The 23,081-nt window shown below is 39.4% G+C and overlaps 1 protein-coding gene across 2 annotated transcripts in view; it reads right to left on the bottom strand.

The window, feature by feature from the left end:
• The window catches only part of pusl1 (pseudouridine synthase like 1), a 63,557-nt gene extending 41,144 nt beyond the window's left edge, over nucleotides 1-22,413 (bottom strand). Inside the window, exons 1-5 of one of the 2 annotated variants that reach the window (XM_072715746.1) lie at nucleotides 22,167-22,413; nucleotides 21,942-21,999; nucleotides 4,394-4,581; nucleotides 1,374-1,523; nucleotides 46-219 (exon numbers count right to left, since the gene is read on the bottom strand). In XM_072715746.1, the coding sequence (XP_072571847.1) occupies nucleotides 46-219; nucleotides 1,374-1,523; nucleotides 4,394-4,581; nucleotides 21,942-21,999; nucleotides 22,167-22,240 (644 nt within the window). In that variant the 5' untranslated portion in view covers nucleotides 22,241-22,413. The remainder of the gene's footprint in view (nucleotides 1-45; nucleotides 220-1,373; nucleotides 1,524-4,393; nucleotides 4,582-21,941; nucleotides 22,000-22,166) is intronic. The other variant, XM_072715747.1, reaches the window with a different exon arrangement.
• Nucleotides 22,414-23,081: the final 668 nt, after the last annotated feature.

Genomic DNA, 23,081 nt, shown 5'->3' with positions numbered 1-23,081 from the left:
GCTGTGTCCATCGTATACATGTAAAAATGAAATCCAGTAGCATACCTGTGGAAGTGCTTCTGAGAGAAGGACCCTGGGCTCAGTTCAATTTGTGCACAAAGCAGTGTTTTTACAGGATTCTTGAAGGAGGCATCAGAGCTGAGTGCACGAAAGGAACTAAAGTCATGAGTACCAAGCAGCAAGGTACTGGCATCCTTCATAGCTTTGACATCCAGTTCCCTGAAGGAAAATCAAACACATAAACAGCTACGTCTATAAGATTGAGATTACAGAATACAAGTTTCACTATCAGTGGGCATAAGGAATAAAATTATTTTTATCGGTTGTTTTCCCTACTAAGAACCACTGTGTCCTAACTATGGATTAAACAATGAGTATAAAGACAGGGTATTAAAACAGCACCAAAACTCAATGTTCATGCTTATAACTGGACTTCTATAATCAATTGTCAGGTGAGCACATTGCCAGGGTTCCTACACACTTTCCATTTTAAAATTCCATAGTTTTCCAGACTAGTTTTCCAGGGGGTTGGAGACTAAGGGTGGGCGGGTTGGGGTTGGCAGCAACAAAATCAGTGGTCAGGGTATAGGAGGATGCCGCCCTTGGCAGTTTCTCACCTTGCCCACGATCTGCCATTGGTTGGGACAGCAATGCTTCTACCCCCCCATGCATTTTGCTTTCTGTTCACATTTGAGATCTTTATCTAATCAGTCAAAATTTTGGATTGGCCAGTCAGCCAAGCACTTTCCCTATTATGAATGTTGTAAATTGCAAGATAACCTACATCAATATTTTTTGCTGGGGTTTCATCAAGCAAGCACCCTACAGACTTGCACTATATGTACATAAGTATTGGGACACCTGTACATTACACCCACAGGAATTTTTATGGCATGCCATTCTAAATCAATAGGCATCAATATGAAGTTGGTTCCCCCTTTGCAGCTATAACAGCTCCCTCTATTCTGGAAAGGCTTTCCGCAAGATTTTGGAATGTGTCTATGGGAATTTTTGCTCATTCATCCAGAACAGCATAATTTGGACACACTCCATATAGGGGATGTTTCTCTTCAATGCATGCTCTATGCACATTCTGGAGCTGCCAACCAGCTCACATTGGTGAATTCATCAAGAACATTAATATGCTATTTCAGAGGGTTTACACAGTAGGCCAATTTGTTGCAGAAGTCTGGAAATACCAAAATGTATACAAACTTTCTTTCATTTTCCCATGAAATTCCATATTTGTCCATACTGTGTAGGAACACTGCATTGTGAAATTGTTACACACCTTGTTAAGAGATGAAGCAAAAAAAAAAAAAAAGAATAACAATTTCTCTTAATAGTGTTTTGAGGAGGCAAGTGTCACTCACATGTCTGATAAGGACCAGCAGAGGTTCTTGTCTGTCATGGGCAATTGAGTATGATGACTGACTTTTGTGGCTAAGCGATAAACATATGTTCTTGAAATGGCAGAATGTCGTGCGTGGAATGTATCTGGCACTTGGATTGCTCTTATAATGCTAGGGAAAAAGGAAAATAAAGGTAATAAGCATCACTCAAGTAGGGCTAACAATGTGTAATTTTCTCTGCTTTTCCACATGTCCAAATGGTGCCTGCGGTGGGCACCAATTGAGCTGGATTTCTGCTTCAGTCCCACGGAAAGGTGTCACTGTGGATCTGACTTACAAACTGTAACATTGTGGGGACGGCCAGCGATTTGACACCCTACACAGGCCGGCATGAAGAACTGACTCATTGATGGACTACGGCTTTGAACTTGACTATAGTTCACACTTGCTTTTAGTAATCAAGCCCACACTTTTTTTTTTTTTTTATAACGTTAGTGTGCCCAGGGGGGTTGAGCAGCCAATTGACCATGGACCCCCAGAGGTTTTTTTTCTCCCTACTTGGGAGTTTTTGGTTTCTCTCCTCTGTTGTCATCTTTCTTTCTTTCTTTAATTTCTTTGACTTCCCCTTTTCAATTTTTGAATTATTCTGTATGATGGTGACTCTGTTGGGAGGCGCTATATAAAAATAAATTGAACTGAATTGAATTAAAAGCTACCAGCTACAATCAAGGCAACCTGTCAGAAATTTCTTAAATAATATGTAGGCTTGCTTTGTAGGGATGTAATGATACCAACAACTCACGGTGTGATATCGCAATAAGTTCATAGTACGATATTTATCATGATTTCAAAAAATGAAGAAAAATTATGACGATGAAATGTCCTTTATTAAATAATAAATCAGCAATTTTTTATTGGTATAAAATTTGTTTTTCCTTAACTTAAAGTGCTTCTGCTTTCCTTCTTTGATAAGATAAAAGTAGCCAGCCATCACCTAAGCATTTGCAAAAATGAATTGCATTTGACAATGAATGACTGAACTATGTAGTATACAACCCAATGTGAAGAATCTGGTGGTTATTTTTGACTCTTCCCTTAACAAGCAAATTACTGCCACTGTCAAGCATAGCATTTTTTTCAGCTCAGACTTATTGCTACACTCAAGCCTCTTCTTTCATATAAGGATTTTGAGTTATTCAAGTCTTAATTTCCTCCCAGTTGGCCTATTGCAATTCCCTCATTATAGCCATTCCTCAAACCTCCCAGTACTGCCTCCAGATTGTGCAAAATGCTGCTACAAGACTTCTCACCAATACCAAGAAGAGGGACCACAATACCTCTGTACTGGCATCTCTGCATTGGCTTCTCATGAAATTTATGATTGATTTTAAGGTTTTATTTTTTATTGCTAAGCCCAAAGGGTCTGGCACCATCATACCTTTCCAGTCTCCTTCACTGTAATTCCACTCCTCAGTCATTAGATCCACTAACCAAATGCTTTTGTCAATCCATGGACCAATATAAAAAGCAAGAGCGATATGTGTCTTCTGTTGCTGGCCCCAGATTGTGGAATAGCTTGCCACTCCATGTTCGCCAGTCTCCCTGCACTTTTAAATTATGATTTAAAACTCACATTTAGTCCTTAACATTTGGGTCTATTTGATGTTAGCTTTAATGTTTTAATAGTTTCAGTAGTTTTAATTTCTATTGTTGTTGATCTGTCTTCATTACTATTTTGAATTTAATTTCAAGTTGCCCTACATTTTTGCTACATTTAACATCAAATTTTCCATTAAAATGTCTGTAAATAATTGTGTATTAAGTATGGAAGCACTGTGTGTATGTATGATTTAGAACAGGGGTCTCCAACTCCGGTCCTGGAGAGCTACCGTCCAGTAGGTTTTCTATCCTACCCGGCTTCTGATGAGCCACACCTGTTCTCAGGTAAATACCAGGAACAGGTGTGGCTCATCAGAAGCCAAGTGGGACAGAAAACCTACTGGATAGTAGCTCTCCAGGACCGGAGTTGGAGACCCCTGGTTTAGAACATCTACATTATTGTATAAGGGCCTATGGACTACTTTTTTCTGGCCTGAGTAGCAGAAGGAAAATTGCACCATTACACCAAATTTCTCCAAATTAATTAAGGGTAATTAAAATCAACAAGAGTAATTATAGCATGCTGAAATTTGAATGCCTGTTGTCAGCCATGTTTGATAAGTAGATAAACTTTCATTATATGATTTATTTGGGACATCTGACCATGAACACCCACACAAAATGTAATCTCTCTATGTGCAACAGTTTCCAAGTTGTAAGGTATATTGAGTTATAGCTCCCCCTATTGGGTGATTTTTATGAAATTTGGACAGACATCTCAGAATGTCATATCTACTAGACGTAGCAGGTTTGGTGAAAATTGAAACGAACTGGTCTGTAGCATCTGAACAATTACCCTGATCCAAATCCTACGGACAAATTTTTGTCTACATGGTCTCAAGATGTTACAGATCAATTTTTTTGTGAACTGGATGAACAGTCTAGGACAAGTAAAAAAAAAATAGATTTTGCACATTTTGCAAATCAGTTAAAGATCTAAGGGATGGAGGTTGATTCCATTTTACTTAAAAGCAATCTTCATGATGCATTCATAAAGTATAAATGCGGTTATATTTATAAAAGGCATAACACATTATGACCATGTTTATTATGCATTATGAATTCTCTATGAAGCTCTCACTTATAATGCACTATAGATGCCTTCATAATGCATTACAATAGTCCAGACGCTCAGGTCCTCAGCAATGTGAATCCTGCGAGCCGGATCTCCCTCAGGGAAACGTAGGTATGTGTATTTATTTCATTTTCACTCAGCAATATTTAAGAGTAAGTGCTATAGTTATGCCTAATGGGACATTTTATTATTTTCCCAATGTATACATTTTAACCAACATTCAGTTAATAATTCAGATAATATACTGTATATAAAATATGACAGACTTCTTAGGATCTCTAGTGAATCTCTAAATGCATTTACTCACCTAATAGGTTCAGGCTTAAGGTAAAAATTAAGTGCTCTTGTTAGGACCTGCCCTGTGAGTGGGGGCTTGCCAGGCTTTCGCTGAATGTCCAAATGTGCAGAGTTACAAAGTGCATGGACTCCTGTGTCAGTCCGACTGGATATGCAAAAGGACACCTCATTGATTGGCTTCAACTTCCGTACTGCATTCTGTGTACCAAAAAATTGGGAAACAATATGTAAAGATTCATAGTAAACCAGATTATCACACACACTACTGGTAGCGTATTAATTGTAGAGGGGGCACGATATCTTTTTTGTGGGTCCAATCCTAATATATAAATTTTGAGTATCTGCTGATACCAATACAATCTGAGAGGAAGGTAAAAGTGGGCTTGCTGCTGGCAAGTTTCTTTCAGATAACAGCCTAAATTGCCAAACAGTAAATACATAACAATAAGTAAAATTAGCTTGCAAACAAGAAAAATTTGAACAGATAGAAAGTGCAAAATACTAATTTTACCACTGTATGAAGCATGCTTACCTTATTATTAGCCGTTACTTATTAACTATTACTATATGTTTTTTTGTTTTTCCTCTTTTGAATTATTAATTATATTGTTTCAAAAGGAGACAATGAGAATCCTCATACAACAAGATATACAATTTGAAAAAGCACATTTATCTTCATGATTATCAGCTGTTTAAGCCTTACATACATACTTCCCAACCTAATCATTAAATATAACATAGAAGATACATTTTATATTTTTCTATACCCTTATTATCTTGGGAGGGATTTTTGGGAGAAGTGGGGATGGGGCAAGAGCACACTACTGTGTCTGGGACCCAAATTTTGGTGCTATGGCCCTACACAGCAGGGTCTTTTGAAGAATGAATCAACAGCTTGTTTTATTGTCACCAAGGGGCCAATTGAAAGCGAGAGTACTTATGGACCATACACACAGCACGAGTGTCCCTGCTGTCTTAGTCCATTGTTGCCCCTTCCGGTTGTGAGTGAACGCTGGCGTGTCTGGCTGCCGCTGCTCCCTGGGGGGTACTCCAGAAAGCAGGTTATGTGACATACCCGGGTAAGTTTAAGGGTAAGTTAGTGGATAACCTCAACTTTCGGTTCCAAAAACGGAGGTTAACTTTCTGGGTATGTACGTAACCATAGCAGCTTACTCTCTGAAGATAACCTGCTACTGAGCAGGTTATGTTCCAGGGTCAGTTTGTTGCAGAAGGTTACTGAGCATGGCGTGCCCTTTTGATGACGATCCTGTGGACGTGGAGGCATAAATTATACAAGGTTTTTTTCGCCGGGAGAGAGTTATAAGACCGCGTATTGATGTCTTTTCATTTCCTAATGATTATTTGAAAAAGCGTTATCAGTTTTCAAAAGAATCGTTCATTTACTTAACATGTCTTGAAACCGCATATTGCAAATGTCACAAACCCAAACCGCGGGTCTGCACTTAGCACAGAAAACATTCTGTGCATAGCACTTCGTTTTTTGCGTCAGGGCATTTTTTGTACAATATGGACGACGCAGAGCATGTAGGAAAGGCAACTGTGTGTAGAGCCGTTCGCACAGTATGTCTGGTACTTAACGCTTCTTACACACGTTTGTACAGTTCCCTGTCCATAAAGCTCTGCGTGTTATTAAAGAGGAATTCCACAGAGTGGTAGGTTTGTCCTTTGTAGTAAAATCTATGATGCATATTTAATATGTAGTCATACTATTTATATCTATAGCCTACATGTATTCATCCTGCACACACACACACACCTGATACTTCCATATATGACTTTCTATTTCAGGGTTTCCAAATGTAATTTGGAATACATGTAATACATGTATAGTGACAATAAAAGGCATTCATTCATTCATTCATAATTGGGTGCATTGATGGCACCTACATTCCTATTAAAGCTCCTTCAATAAATGAGGGAGACTATGTTAATAGGAAATCTATTCATAGTATCAATGTGCAGGTAACTTGATTTTGTATCCTTAATTTTTTGCCTTGTTAAAATCATCAAACTCATTACTTTTTTCCACTAACTATAGGTAATCATTACAGGACAGTACAATGCTGGTTACCACTGGTTGCCCTCAGATGGGGTGAGGGGAGGTGGTGGTGGGCCCCCGCCAGTTAGACGGGCTTCAGCCTTTTTTCTATTAGCTACATGACAGAAAGAATATACTAAATCGTGTTTAATAAATAGTTAAGTGATCGTGTAATCAATTACCTTTTTGCAGAATGTTTTTGTGTTTCATTTTGACTTGGCTCAAAGTTCTTCTGGCTCCAGAAGGATTACACCTTATTAAATAAGAAACCATATATTCCTAGTCGATACACATTGTTATTTTAACCTAAAGAAATGAATGGCAGGAAAAGTAAATGCTTTCATAGTGATTTAACAGTCAAAAGGATGCGGAAGGGTTAAAAATGAAACAAATTCAAATAACAGATTTATTTCAAAAACATTAACAAATTTCAATAACTTTGTTGTACATACAATACACATTTTAATGTTTAATTAAAAAAACCTGTATTCAAAATAACAACTGAATATGTCTTTCTGTCACTGAAAGAAATTGTTAAATTTAACATGTACTTAAAATGAAAGATACCTCTGACAGAACTTCTTAAAGCAGTAAAAAAAAAAAAAAAAAAAATATATATAAATTAAATGGTTTTCTGTTCAACATAAACACTGGTGTTTGTTTAGGTTACTTACAGGTTACCAGCATATCTAGATTTGCAGGCAAAAGCTGGGATCTTTGAGCACTCACAATATCCCCTGCCGTAGAAAAAACACGTTCACTAGGAACAGACGTTGCTGGAACTGTTAGGTAAGCCTTGGAAAGTGAGGAAAGAAGTGGGTGCATTTTCTTTCCACCATTTCAGTGGACAGCTAGTGAGGGGAATAGAAGTGTCCTTTTTGTACATGTCAATCTCTACTTCTATCCTACGTTTGGCCTGACTGATTGTTGGTTTAGCAAAAGTTGCACCAAGGAGATCTTCCAGTGCTGTCTTTTTGCAAGGTGGTGGCTGTTCTTGCTCAGCTCTCTGTGTTGTCTCTCTTTTCTCTGCTGCATCAGTGGGATCTTCATCACTGGCACCTCCCTCCTTCTTTTCTGTTTGCTCCACAGTGCCAGCCTTAAAAAAAATATTAAAACAAACTATTAAGGACTGGGGAGGTTTAGTACAGTTGCAGTTACACACACACACAAATATCACAAAGTACATAAACATGCAAATACAAATACTGTATACAGATTCTTAAATAATGCAGACAAACATACCTGCTGTAACTGGTTTGATATGTCCATCAACCGGTGGAAAACCTCTTCGCGATGTTCAGGGAGTAGGTGGGGCAACGATCGAAATCTGGGGTCCAGTGCAGTACTTTCTAGCAGATAATCCTGTACTTCTGTGTATCTGCCTGAGAGGTTCTGCAGGATGGCTGCTTTCATGTTGGCTATAATTGTAGGGTCTTTCTCATCCTGTGTCATACTCTGCTCGATCATGGCTTTCAAGGGCATAATGAGTGACAGGGTGGCGCTCATTTCATCAGAGAGGACAGTGGTGGCTTTTTTTTAGAGGTTTAAGTAGATTTACTATTTCTTCTGCATCAGTGATGTCATTGCTATCCAGAGTATCAAGTTGACGGGCATTTTTGCGCACCTCTGTGCTCAAAAGAGAAGCCGTTATAGCCGCTTGTTGCTCAAGATAGCGTTCCAGCATATCCATGGAGCTGTTCCATCTCGTTGCCACATCGATGATAAGCTTATGTGATGCGATTTCAAGCATCTTTTGCTTTTCCGTGAGCACAATTGTGGCTGTGGCTCTGCGGTGAAAGAAAGTCACGACTTTTCTTACGCGACCAAGCAATCGACTGACGTGAGGCACATTTAAGCCTGCTTGCGACGCAAGATTCAATGTGTGCGCGAAACACTTAATATGCGGTGACAACCCGGCTTCTCTCACTGCCACCTCCATGTTGCATGCCTTGTCAGTAACAACTGCAGTACTATAAGGAGCCCTATCAAGCTCCCACTCTTGTACAGCCGCTTTTAAAACTTCGGCTATGTTAGACCCAGTGTGCGACTCAAAAAGCGGGCGAGTCTGAAGCACGAAACTTTTAATTTCCCACTCCGTGGTAATAACATGTGCCGTGATTGTAATATAGCTCTGATAAGCCCGCGAAGTCCACCCGTCAGTTGTAATTGCCACATTCTCTGCTTTTTTCAGACCGTCGACCACCTTTGCCTTAGCTTCACGGTACAGGGCTGGAACTACCTCTTGACTGAAGTGCGGCGTGACGGAATATGGTACCTGGGCTCCAGTACCCTAACCAATTAATGAAATCCAACATTGTTGACCACAGAAAATGGTCTCATGTCTTTTGCAATAAAAACTGCAATGCACATGGTTATTTCTTGAGCTTTCGCACTTGACTGAAACCATGTTGCAGCAAAACTCTGTTGTATAGATGTTTGGCCTTCATTCACCCTTTTTGTCGCAGGAGTTTGTTGTTGTGATGCCGTTTTAAACGGCACATCATATTCGAAGTGTTTGACGCTGTGTATGGCAGCCTTGTTTTACAGTGTTTACAAACAGTTTCTGTTTTGTCTGTAATTTTTTTACCGTCGTCCTGTCGCGTGACTGGAAAACCAAAATGCTGCCAGACGATGGACTTATAAGAAGACGGGGCATTTTCAATTTCCCTTTCAGCCGAACTCATGTTGCCCTACTAATGTTCAAGTGATTTCTGTTACTGCGATGAAAGCACACGCGACGCTGTTGCAGAGTAGGTCACGTCGGCAGCTCAACCAATAGGATTAAACTGCCGTCATATCGTAAATGTATCGGCAACACTCTACGATACATATCGTAACATTTTAGAATCGCGAAATATCGTACTGCGATATAGCGTTACACCCCTAATCCTAACCCTAACCCTTAACCCCACCTAATAAAGTCAACTTGACACTTCTTAAAACAAATGACACTTAATAAAATTAATGTTTAATAAAATTAAAATACTAAGACAGACACATTCTCATACACACAGACTAAAGTAGTGAATTATTTCATCACAAGGTAGCTTGTAACAATAACATGTAACGTACTGTAGATAAAAAAACTGTCCAGAGAGTCCATGGAAAGGTAACGGGTGGTAACCATTGGTATTTATTGGTTGATGCAACGTGAGATAGAAGTTTGAACACGTCCCAAAATAAAGAGAAGTTTAACAATTTTACCTGTAGATACAATACCTGTATTGTTTATAAGTAATTCCTTAAAATGTGGCGCAATGCCGAACCGAATCATGTATGCAGTCTTATCCTTGCCACATGTGAAACTTTTAGCTATATCTGAGTCAGTTAAGATGCTTCCAAATAGTTCCCCAATACCCTCATTCGAATTGTGCGAATGATGGCTAGCTGCGGTGTTCAGGCACCAGAGAACTTCAGCTCTGAGAGCCGACGTTGGTGACAGTAAGGTCTGCTGTCTGTCTGCTGCAGCCGTTGTGGTGCTAGACGCACTAGTTTGCCGCTGAGGTGGTGTGATGGCAATGTTTGTGTTTGTAGCTGACCTTATGCTTGCATTTGCCCCGGTCCGTGTAGCATAACCAAAAAACAAAATAGGGAACTGCTCCCTCCGCACGCGAATCCGCTGCTGATGACTGGTGGATCGTGTTAACGCCGTTCCAGGTTAGATTTTGAGGTTTTTTTTTTTTTTTGCATATACTGCAGAATGATTTCCGATCATTCCCCATGACCGGCTTAAGCCAGTCTTTAAATGACGGGTTATCAAGCCAACTTTTAGAAAACTTACATTTCCTAATTTCACTGCCAAGTGGCTACTAGCTAATTTCAGAGGCTCTGCTAATATCAACACATTATATCACCCTGGCTCAATAGAGGTAAAAGGCGGAGAAATGGCGTCAGTGTCACTCTGATAGGCTATTAATTCCGAATCAGGTCCTGCTAGCACGTATATTATATATTTTTTAATTAGATGAAGTTAAAACACGTACACAAATGGGAAACTCACAATATACACTACTCACAATAAGTTAGGGATATTGTGAGAGACTTAGTGGATGTCATACGTATGGTGTTTGTTTCACTTCAGACATTTTTGGGATAGGGAGGCAATTGTATTGGGGTGATAGACACATCTCATTTTTGTTTTCCATGTAATGGTCTCATTGTGTACAGGTGTGCCTTATTGGGGCCAATACCAAAAGACAACCTTTTTCAATGTGGCATCAATTTCAACAGTCTGTTGGTATAAAAAGCTGGTATTGTCAGTAAGTCAGCATGAGGTCAGCATGGTCCCCAGGGTTTGCTTTGGTGGAGGAGGTGCAACAGTCTGGGCAGGCATCACCAGTCAGCGCAAAACAGATTTGGTTATTGTACATGGCTCAGTCACTGCACGTTCTTACCTCAGAGACATCATAGAACCCATCATCATCCCCCAATTCCGCAACCACACCCCCAACTTTCTGTTCATGGATGATAATGCTCCACCACATCGTGGCAGAATTGTCACAGCTCAACTTCAGGAAGTTGGAGTGCCTCATATGGTATGGCCATCAATGTCCCCTGACCTGAACCCCATAGAGCACGTCTGGGACCAGTTGAAGCAGAGACTGAATGATTGTACCCCACCCCCACGTGACCTGGCAGAACGTATGACGTCCATAAGCCATTATTAGTATAAAAATGGCATATCCTTATGTTTAATAAATGAGTCAGACTTTGAACTGCAAAAACTACCACCACACCGCCAACGTCTTTTTACGTTGTTTATCCAGAAGATCTCCTCTTTTAAAAGATGTTGTGGCTGCTCTTCTTCATGGTGACTTCAGTGCATATTACACTGAGGTATACCAAACCGTAGTATAACAAAACAGTATTATGTCAGGTGCTCCGCTAATCGAATTTAAGAAACTTAAAGTTAAGAACATAAGAACATAAGAAATTTACAAACGAGAGGAGGCCATTCGGCCCATCAAGCTCGTTTGGGGAGAACTTAACTAATAGCTCAGAGTTGTTAAAATCTTATCTAGCTCTGATTTAAAGGAACCGTGGTTTTAGCTTCCACTACACTAGCAGGAAGACTATTCCATACTCTAACTACATGCTGTGTAAAGAAGTGCTTCCTCAAATTTGTTTTAAAATGTTCTCCCGCTAATTTCCACTTATGGCACACGAGTTCTAGTATTTAGACTAATATTGAAATAGTAATTTGGCTGAACAGCATCCAGACCCGTTAGAATCTTATAGACCTGAATCATATCCCCCCTTAGTCTCCTTTGCTCAAGGCTAAACAGATTCAGTTCCGCTAACCTCTCCTCATAAGACATTCCTCTAAGACCAGGAATCATTCTCGTAGCTCTTCGTTGCACCTTTTCTAAGGCAGCAATGTCCTTCTTGAGGTATGGTGACCAAACCTGCACACAGTATTCTAGGTGGGGTCTTACCAAGGAATTATATAAGTGTAACATCACCTCCCTTGACTTAAACTCCACAAACCTAGAGATATAACCCAACATTCTATTGGCCTTTTTTATTGCTTCCCCACACTGGCGAGAGTGGGACATGGAAGCATCAACATACATACCGAGATCTTTCTCGTAATCAGCTACCTTTATTTCAGTGGAACCCATAAAATATCTGTACTTTATATTTCTGCTCCCTGCATGGATTACCTTACATTTATCTGTGTTAAATTTCATCTGCCAAGTATCAGTCCATTCGCTAATTAAATCCAGATCCCTTTGAAGCCTCTCTGCTGCTAGATCAGTATCTGCTTACACCGCCCACCTTGGTGTCATCTGCAAATTTAACCAGTTTACTGTATGTATTTGTGTCAATATCATTAATGTAAATTAGGAACAATAGTGGTCCTAAAATTGAACCCTGTGGTACCCCACTATGAACAGAGGCCCACTGTGACATTGTGCCTCTAATAACTACTCGCTGCTTCCTGTCAGTTAGCCAGTTTTTGATCCAAACTGCCACAGTTCCTAAAATCCCTGCAGCTTTAAGCTTTTTCAAAGGCCTTCTGGAAATCTAAGTAAATCACATCATAGGCCTTTTTGTGATCAATTTCACTTGTAGCTTCCTCAAAGAACTCAAGTAGATTCGTTAAGCAGGATCTACCTCTCCTAAATCCATGTTGGCTATCCTTTATAATGTTATTTGCATCTAGGTAATCTACCATTTTCACTTGAATTATAGCTTCCATTATTTTTCCAGTAATGCTAGTTAAACTGATTGGCCTATAGTTTGCTGGATTACTTCTATCCCCTTTTTTGAATATGGGTGTTATATTAGCATGCTTCCAATCTGATGGTACCACACCCGCAGATAACGATTTCTGGAATATTAAAGTTAAAGGTTGGCTAATAATATCCCTCATCTCTTTTAAAACTATAGGTAAGATGCCATCAGGCCCCTGCGATTTATTTATTTTGAGTTTAGCTAGGCTTAGTATCACATCAACCTCAGTTATACATATATTGGTCATAGACGATGCTGTATTCGTATTAATTGGTGGTAAGTTACTTGTGTTCTCCATTGTGAACACCCTTGAAAAATAATCATTAAATTCATTTACTATATCAATTTCATTATCAATTATAAGTCCCTTACTATCCTGCAAATTAGTGATTTCAGCTTTTAGTGCTCTCTTGGAGTTAAAATATTGGAAGAAACCTTTACTGTCATGCTTAGCCTCCAATGCAATTTTTCTTTCTACATCCCTCTTGGATAGCCTAATGTCATTTTTTAACTCTGCCTGTAGACTTAGATACTCCTGCTTAATTTTGAAATCATTAGTTATTTTCCAATTGTGGAACAGAGCCCTTTTCCTCCTGACTTTATTCTTAATTTCCTTAGTAAACCACCTTGGTTGTCGTTTCCTAGATTTAGTTTTGCTGGAAACAGGTATGAAGTCCTCTTGCACTTGCAACAATGTGCTTTTGAAAAATTCCCATGCCTCTTCAACTGTTTTGCTATTTAACTCCAGTTTACAGTTTCTAATTTCCGTCTCATACCATTAAAGTTAGCCTTCCTAACATTGCATACTTTTAATTTCGACTTTGCTCTTCGGACACTAAAATTAACCTCGAATTTAACCATGTTATGATCACTACCGTACAATGGGTCTAAAATCTCTAATTTTCCAATCCTATCCTGGTTATTACAGAAAACAAGATCAAGAAGGGCTTCTCCCCTGGTAGGAGTATTAACAAACTGAGTAAAAAAACAATCCTGTACTAATTCCACCATCTCAAGTTCATTTACAGAAGAGCCAGAGACTGTGTCCCACTGTATCCCAGGTAATTTTGTTTCTAATACTCCTAGCATTCAAATACAGACCACTAATGGTAGGCCTTTTACAGTGTCTACTTTTAATATTTATTTGGGCTGTCCGTCTCTCCCCACATAAATTCTTAACTGACCTCCCTGCCCCCCAGTCCCTAGTTTAAACATTCCTCAACTATTCTGCACATACGTCTCCCCAATACACTGGTTCCCCTATGGTTCAGATGCAACCCGTCCGGCTTGAACAGGTCCCACCTGTTCCAGAAGGTCTTCCAGTGCCCCATAAACCTGAACCCCTCTTTCCTACACCACCATTTTAGCCACGCATTTAATCCCCTTATCTCAGCTAACTTTGCCTGACTTGCACGTGGCACGGGAAGTATTCCAGAGAATACCACCGTGGATGTTCTGCTTCTAAGCTTATCCGCGACTTCTATAAATTTATCTTGCAGAACAGCCCTCCTGCCCTTTCCTATGTCATTGGTGCCAACATGCACCACGACCACTGGATCCACCCCGGCTGGGGCCAAAAGCCTGTCCACTCGATCTGGAAGGTCCCCTACCTGGGCACCAGGCAGGCAAGACACCGTATGGGACCCTCTATCACGGGTGCACACATAACTATCTACACCTCTTATAATTGAATCCCCTACTACCACAACCTCCCTCCTACTGGGGTTAGGTGGCTCCTTGGTGCCCAAGGGCCCACCTGCCTCCCCAGTCTCTTCCGGCTCTAAAGCTGGAAGCACCTGAAAGCGGTTAGACACCGTTACTTCAGGTGATGCCGCCTCTGTGAATTGTGTACGCCCTTTTCTACGTCTACGACCTACGTTCACCCAGCTCTCTCGACCTACCTGTTCATCATTCTCCCCCCTCCCCACTTGTGACGTACACACAGTCTTCCTAGAAGGCGTATTAACTCTCTCCTTTAACTCATTGTTATGTTGGATGAGAGCCAGTCGCCCCTCTAGGTCACGAACCTGGACCATGAGTGAGTCAACTAACCTACATCGCTCGCAGACGAAGTCCGACTGGACGCAAGCATCCAGAAGGGCAAACATCTTGCAAACACAACACTGAGCTGGCCCCATAATTACCTAACTCACTATGTCCCTGTCCTTTACTCCCAGCCCAGTATATTAATATAGAGTATTTAAACTTTTAGTTGATCTAATTAACGTATAGTTAAAACAAAGTGCCGAGTACACTAAAACACTAAACGATTTTACTTGCTTTACTTGGCCATTCAGTGCTTTATAGGTTAACAGCAGTATTTTATAGTCAATCCGAGACTTAACTGGTAACCAATGAAGGGAGGATAAGACTGGTGTGATGTGATCAAATTTTTTAGTGTTTGTGAGAACTCTGGCTGCCGCATTTTGGTTCGATGATTCGTTGTTCACATGTGCATACTGATAGCGATCAGTTAAATATGAGCGGAACCAAGAGAGTGCTGTCCCTGTAATGCCAACTACACCTTCTAACCGGTCCAAGAGGATATTATGGTCCACAGTATCAAATGCTGCAGTTAAATCTAGTAATACTAACAGCGATATCAAGCCACGGTCAGAAGCCATAAGTAAATCATTCATTACTTTGACTAGAGCAGTTTCTGTGCTATGGTTTGGTCTAAAGCCAGACTGATATAATTCATTAGTATTATTTTTTTGTAGGAAAGAAGACAACTGATGAACTACAACCTTTTCCATGATCTTTGAAATGACAGGAAGATTTGAGATTGGTCTATAGTTTCCTAAAACACTAGGTTCAAGATTTGGTTTCTTTAGAACGGGTCTAATAACAGCCAATTTAAAAGGTTTAGGAACATATCCAAGCTTAAGAGAAGAGTTTAACACATTTAACAGAGTATTGCTAATCTGTGGTGCGATTTCCTTGAAAAATTTTGTAGGAATTGGGTCTATGAGGCTTGTAGAGGATTTACAGGAGGAAATTAAGCTCAGGAGTTCTGGATGTTTTATAGGAATGAAAGATTCAAAAGTCTCATTATTGATAGGCATAAGACTAGCAGGAGTCTGGCAGTCATAGGTAGCTAAGGACGTGTACTGGATGGTCTGTCTAATCTTAGTTATTTTACCATTAAAGAATGTAATAAAGTCATTACTCTTAAGAGATTGTGGGACTTGCGAGTTTAATGGAGAATTCTGTGTTAACCTAGCCACGGATTCAAATAGGAATTTTGGATTGTTTTTGTTCCCGTCTATTAATCTGGAGAGATACACAGACCTAGCAGTCACTAGTGCTTGTCTGTATTTAGACAGGCTCTCTTTCCATGCAGATTTGAAAAGTTAACTCAAAAGTTTAGTTGAGTGCCATTTGCGCTCTAGCTTGCGTGATGCCTGTTTGAGTTCACGTGTATGATCAGTGTACCAGGGGGCAGGTTTCTTATCTCTATGCTTTATCTTCTTAAGTGGAGCTACAAGATCTAGTGTGCTACAAAGGGATTTATCCATGTTTGCAGTCGCCTGTTCAAGTTCAATTATACAAGATGCTTCAGATGTAAGGCTGAAGGACTGTGGAAGTTGTTTCATAAATGTTGTTGTAGTTAGTGAGGCAATGGAACGTCTGATTCTGTACTTTGGAGCTGTGGTCAACGGGAGGCTATACTGGATTTCAAACGTTAACAAGTAATGATCAGAGAGCAGGGGACTCTGAGGCATAATAGATACATGTTCCACCAAGATGCCATGACTAATAATCAAATCAAGGGTATGGTTACAGGCATGAGTAGGCCCGACTACATTCTGACATACACCTAGAGAGTCAAGAATAGCTGTAAACGCTATTTTTAAAGGATCACTATCTTTCTCCATATGAATGTTAAAATCACCCACAATAACAGCTTTGTCAGTACTGACCACCAGGTTAGTTAAAAAATCAGCAAACTCCTTAAGATAATTACTGTACAGCCCAGGTGGTCTATAAACAATAACAATGGTGATTTGGGGTGAAGAGCAAGAAAGAGATGAGCCAGCAAGACTAAGAACAAGAGTTTCAAATGTGCTGAAACTAAGACTACATTTCTCAGTCACTCCTAGGCTGGATTGAAAAATTGCAGCAACACCACCACCTTTGCGATTTGGTCGAGGGTTATGCTTGTAACTGTATTCAGCTACCTCGCCGATCTTCTCACCTTATACAAACCCACCCGCACCTTACGCTCTACTGATGCACACCTTCTATCCACCCCCTCTGCTCATCTCCGTTCCATGGGTGACAGGGCATTTAGTGTGGCTGGCCCTAAACTCTGGAACAACCTCCCACTTGCACTACGTACAACCCCGATTACAAAAAAGTTGGGACGTAGGGTAAATTGTATATAACAACAGAATGCAATGACACAGAAATCTCATAAACTTATATTTTATTCACAACAGAACATATAAAACATGTAAAATGTTTAAAGTGAGACATTTTGCTATTTAGTGAAAAATATTGGCTCATTGACAGCAACATGTCTCAAAAAAGTTGGGACAGGGGCAATAGGAGGCTGGAAAAGTTAGTGGTGCAAAAACCCAACAGCTGGAGAAACAATTTGCAAATAATTAGGTAAATTGGCAACAAGTCAGTAACATGACTGGGTATAAAAAGAGCGTCTTAGAGTTGCAGTGTCTTTCAGAAGTAAAGATGGACAGAGGATCACCAATCCCCCTAATATTGCATCGACAAATAGTGGAGCAATTTCAGGAAAAAAGTTCCTCGGTGTAAAATTGCAAAGAGGTCGAAAATATCATAATCTACAGTACATAACATAATCAAAAGATTCAGAGAATCTGGAGAAATCTCTGTGTGTAAGGGACAAGTATTCTGGATGCCCATGATCTTCGGGCCCTTAGGCAGCACTGCCTCACAAATAGGCATGATTCTGCAATGGAAATTACTAAATGGGCTCAGGAATATTTCCAGAAAATGTTATCAGTGAACACAATTTGCCGTGCCATCCAAAGATGCCAGTTAAAACTATCATTCAAAGAATCCAGACTAAAGAGGAGAAGGACCACCCAGCGTATTATCGGTGCTCAGTTCAAAAGCCAGCATCTCTGATGTATGGGGGTGCATTAGTACATATGACAAGGGCAGCTTGCATATCTGGAAAGGCACCATCAATACTGAAAGGTATATCCAGGTTCTAGAGAAACATATGCTGCCATCCAGATGACATCTCTTTCAGGGAAGACCTTCCATTTTCCAACATAACAATGCCAAACCACACACTGCATCAATTACAATATAATGGATTCGTAGAAGAAGGGTGCGGGTACTTAACTAGCCTGCCAGTGGTCCAGATCTTTCACTCATTGAGAACATTTGGCGCATCATAAAACGAAAATTACGACACAGAAGACCTAGGACAGTTGAGCAACTAGAATCCTGTATCTGACAAGAATGGGACAACATTCCTCTCCCAGAACTTGAGCAACTGAGCAACTCTGTCCCCAGACATTTACAGACTGTTGTTAAAAGAAGAGGGGATGCCACCCAGTGGTAAACATGGCCTTGTCCCAACTTTTTTGAGATGTGTTGCTGCCATGACATTCAAAATTACCTTATCTTTTCCTTAAAATGATACATTTTCTCAGATTAAACATCTGATGTGTTTTCTATATTTTGTTATGAATAAAATATGGGTTTATGAGATTTCCATATCATTGCATTCTGTTTTTATTTACAATTTGCAAAACGTCCCACCTTTTTTGGAATTTCACTTTCCATCTTCAAATCCATGCTCAAAACTCACTTCTTCACTCTGACCTACTCAGACTACTCTTCACTTTTTGCAATTTTCTTTTCTATTTATTTTATGTTGTTTTGGTTCATGTCAATCTGGTGCTGGTGTGTCTCTTAATCAATGTGTCTTTGTCTCTACATGCTACCTATTTGTTGTTTATAGTCTAACTACTTTTATATTTTATGTTTTGCTTTTACTGTAGTGTCCTTGGGCACTTTGAAAGGCGCTTCAAATTATAATAATAATAATAATACATTTTATTACTATTACAGTGGTACCTCAGAACTCGAATTTAATCCGTTCAGAACTCCGGATCGAATTCTAAAAAGTTCAAGTTCTGATCAAATTTTCCCCATAAGAAATAATGGAAAACCAATTAATTGGTTCCCAGTCCCAAAAAAATACATCTAAATATGTGTTTTTTAAGCATTTAAACACAAAGTGAACAGGATAAAACAAGAAGAGCATATACTGTACTAAACACATCTAAGCTCATTTATCAAAACAGTAATTTGTAAAGTAAGAAAAATGTATCCAAACAATGTGTAAGGTTAAAAAAACAATGTGTCCTGCCCCGAATGTCCGCTCCTTCCTCGTGCCACGTCCCCTCGTTAACCTCGTTTGGGATCCCCGTGTGATCAGCTGTTTCTGGTTGTTGTCATTAGTCGTGTGTGTTTAGTCCGCATTTCAGTTTGTTTCCCCAGTCTGATCATTGTATTGTCTGTCTGCGTTTTGCCTGCCTTACCTGTAATTAAACCCCGTATTCCCCAATATCCTGACGTCTGCGCCTTTGTCTCAGTTCCGTCCCGGAATAAAATCCTACCTATTGAGACGTGCTATCGAGCCTTTCTGCGCATGTGCAGTTCCACCATCTTGGGATTAGGGTTAGGTTTTAGGGGTTAGGGTTAAGGTAAGGGTTTTAGGGGATTTGAGGGGGTTAGGGTTAGGGTAAGAGTTATGGTTATCGATTAGCACTACGGTAGCATTTTTCGACAAGGCAGCATAAATCGACAGAACACCGGCTAAGCACGACAATATTATTATAATTAAATGTATTAATGGTTTATTAATGGTTTATTATATCCGGTCATTGTATTGTCCGTCTGCGTTTTGTCTGCCTTACCTGTAATTAAACCCCGTATTCCCCGATACCCTGACATCTGCGCCTTTGTCTCAGTTCCATCCCGCTCTGTACAACAATATTATTATAATTAAACGTATTAATGCTTAATTATTGATATTAAAATAATTAATAAGAAATCTTTATTTTTAAATGTATTTTATTATATATTACTGTTACTGTCTATCATTGTCTAAATGTGTTTTTACTGTCTAAATATATGTATTCAGCTAGTGTAAACATGCATGGTGCTATCACAGTGAATGCGAGGCTGAGAATGATGCGTTACCCTATGATTCCGCCGAGAGACGTGCAGCGTGACTCATTTCCTGGCACGTACAAGTTCTTAGATCGGTGTTCACGGTTTGACTTCCGAGATTCAGATCGAGTTTTAGGTAATTTTTTTTCAAACTGGTTGGATCGACTTTTAAGAAATTCGAGTTGTAATGAGTTTGAGAACTGAGGTACCACTGTATTATTACAGGTAGGTTACATCCTGTATAGAATCGTCCCCAACCTGCTTTGTTATGATGACGACAACCTCTCCACTCTAATCATTCTCTGTACAAAAGTATCCCCATACACACATGGAAACTAGATAACAAAAGTGACGTAGGTCTTAGCCTACAGTGGACATGTGTGCATCACAGTGGCCAGTAAATTAGTTCCTGTTTGCGCAAATATGCAGTACTCATGCTGTGAAACATGCTATTTAGCTGCATGTATACAAGTCAGCACACACCTGCCGCACAAGATGGTGGCTTTATTAGTCACTTTGTGCCAAGCTCAGAGTTAAAATGTTGAGATTTTTACACTATCTGGTTTTGCTGTTTTGGTGCCTAAAATTATATGTGAATGTCTTTGGAAAACAAATTCCAAGGAAAAACACCACATATTGAAACTGTCAACATAAAGGAATTAACAGTATTAGAGGACATATATGTTACAAAAAAAACAGGGACAAAAAAGTTTCATATTCTTGTCATGATATTGCTAAACAAGAATGTACATCAGCTCCTGTTAAACTTAAGGCAAAGCAAGAAAAATCTGAACAGAACAACTCCAACCAAGGTAAAGTACCAAACAATGATATCAGACCTGCAAAATACAATTGTGACAGTCTTTGGAGAAATAAATGAAAAAGCAGACCAGACAGACAAAGCAGTCCATTACAACACTGCCCTAATTGAAAATTTTTTAAAAATCTCTGGACTTTTGTCTTCAAGAAGTTGCAGACCTGAAAAAGGACAACGTGGTGCTCAAAAACAATTAGGAGCAGCAACAAAAAGTTAGAATTTGCTGAGCAGAAGGAGAATGAAAATTAAAGACTCAAGTGAAAATTCAGCTTCCACCTGTAAGCTGCAGCCAAAAATAGTGAAGAAAATTTTTAAAAGAGTCTAGAACACTGGCTGTCAACTGACTCTGATATGGTGGTGTGAGCAATTGACGTAATTCACATGGAACTTTTGTCATCACATGTGACTTCTTTGTGTTGAAAAAACAGAGATTAAGATTCTACTTTATCATCATCGTACATGACACAAGTTCAAGTGCAATGAAATGCAGTTCTGTATCTAACCAGAAGTGCAAATAAGAACATTAGAACACAGGAAATTTACAAACGAGAGGAGGCCATTCGGCCCATCTAGCTCATTTGGGGAGAACTCAACTCATAGCTCAGAGCTGTTAAAATTTTTATCTAGCTCTGATTTAAAGGAACCCAAGGTTTTAGCTTGCACTACACTAACAGTAGCTTCCATACTACACGCTGTGTAAAGAAGTACTTTCTCAAATACAGTTTAAAATGCTGTATAGCCAGGCTTACTGCCATTAGCCAAAATCTATCAGTCAGATTAAAGACTTTGGAATATTGCAATCTGACAGGAACATGAAGGGGTGGAGAGGGGTGCGTCCTTATGTATAAGGGTATACACCCTTTTCAAGTTTAGCTGCACTGAAACTAATTTGTGAAGCTTGCTCAGGTAACAACTTTAGGTCCACTGTGTGTATTATAAAAAAATATTATCTGATCATCTAGGACAAAAATGCAGGGGGTGCCATTCACGGCAGAGTACCTGCCGTGAATTGCACCCCCTTTGAATTCTGGCTCTGTATGTCCTACATAAATGAAATTTGCTCAGGTAGTATACTTTGCCACACAAAGTGTACTGTCCAAAGCATTTTGAGATATAATGACCAGAGACAGAGATACAGGGGGGGGTGCCATTCACGGCAGCTAGGGTACCATTCCAGAGCTCCGCTAATATTTAACTAATGAAGTCGATTTGTCGATTAATATTTTACCCCAAAATCACCGAAAATAATTAGTAACACATGTTCAGACTAACCTCCAAATGATTCTGAACCCCTTGGACTGGTTGGAAAGAAGGAGCCTTCATCACACCGCTGAAAAAAATGAAAATTATGCCACCTACTTAAGTGCACTTAAAAAGTTAGTACATTAGAAAGTCACTCTTAAAGCAGTATTCGTCAGAGATTTAATGTATTCAAATAGCTACGATAGCAAAAAAAAAAAAAAAAACGACTTATAATTAAATAATTAAAAAACGTACCTATATCTGGTACCGAGATATTGAAAATAAATGAGATATCGAATTGTGTTCATGTCGAGATCGCATATACACATTCCACCACGAAAAATATAATATTTTAGATATTGGATTTTTCGAAAGGTTTTAAATTTGACCGCCAAAAACAAATATCACACTATCACGTATACGTGATCACTAAGCTGGCAGCATATTTGTGCACCATCTTCGCGCACTGTCACGAGGACTGATGACGTTCGCCCTCGCGAGATTATCGGGACCTGCGTGACGGTGGCCGCCCAATCACAAACTATACACCCGTGACCCTACTGGACCTGTAGCTTCCGGATCCGGTTCATGCAAAAATGTAACTTCCGCTACTACGCATGCGCACGCTTGCGACTTCTGGAAGGAGGCGTGCTATTTTTTACGGCATCGTGTCACATTTCATCGTCTGTTGATTTTTGATAAGAATGTCGACAGCGAGAGGAAAGAGAAGATTTCAGTTAACCCATTCAGTTATCTAATTTTCATAGACAGGCTCTATTATTTTGGACTCTTATATATAAACATAATTTTTCTCCTCATAAACAGCTAATATGGAATAACAAATATGTTAAATATAAGAATAAATCATTTTTCTATGATAACTGGGTTAAAAACGATATACAAATGATCTCTCAATTGATAAACAAAGAAGGATATTTGTTTACATACTCTGAATTCTTAGAGAAATTTGGTATTCCAATACCTCCACGTGAATTTAGTATTGTAATTGACGCAATACCAGCAGGATTTGTGAGACTTTTGCAGGATTCTAGTGACTCCTTTAAGTATTCAATGAGTAAAGAAATTTGTTTAAATGGTATTGATATCAAAGACAGAAAATGTAATAACAAATTTTTAAGATGTTTGATTCATTGCCCTGCAAAATTTCGA

Source organism: Paramormyrops kingsleyae, chromosome 8 (assembly GCF_048594095.1).
Source record: "Paramormyrops kingsleyae isolate MSU_618 chromosome 8, PKINGS_0.4, whole genome shotgun sequence".
Classification (NCBI taxonomy): Eukaryota; Metazoa; Chordata; class Actinopteri; order Osteoglossiformes; family Mormyridae; genus Paramormyrops; species Paramormyrops kingsleyae.
The sequence above is the reverse complement of the archived record's forward strand: the minus strand, read 5'-3'. Positions and strand labels throughout refer to the sequence as shown.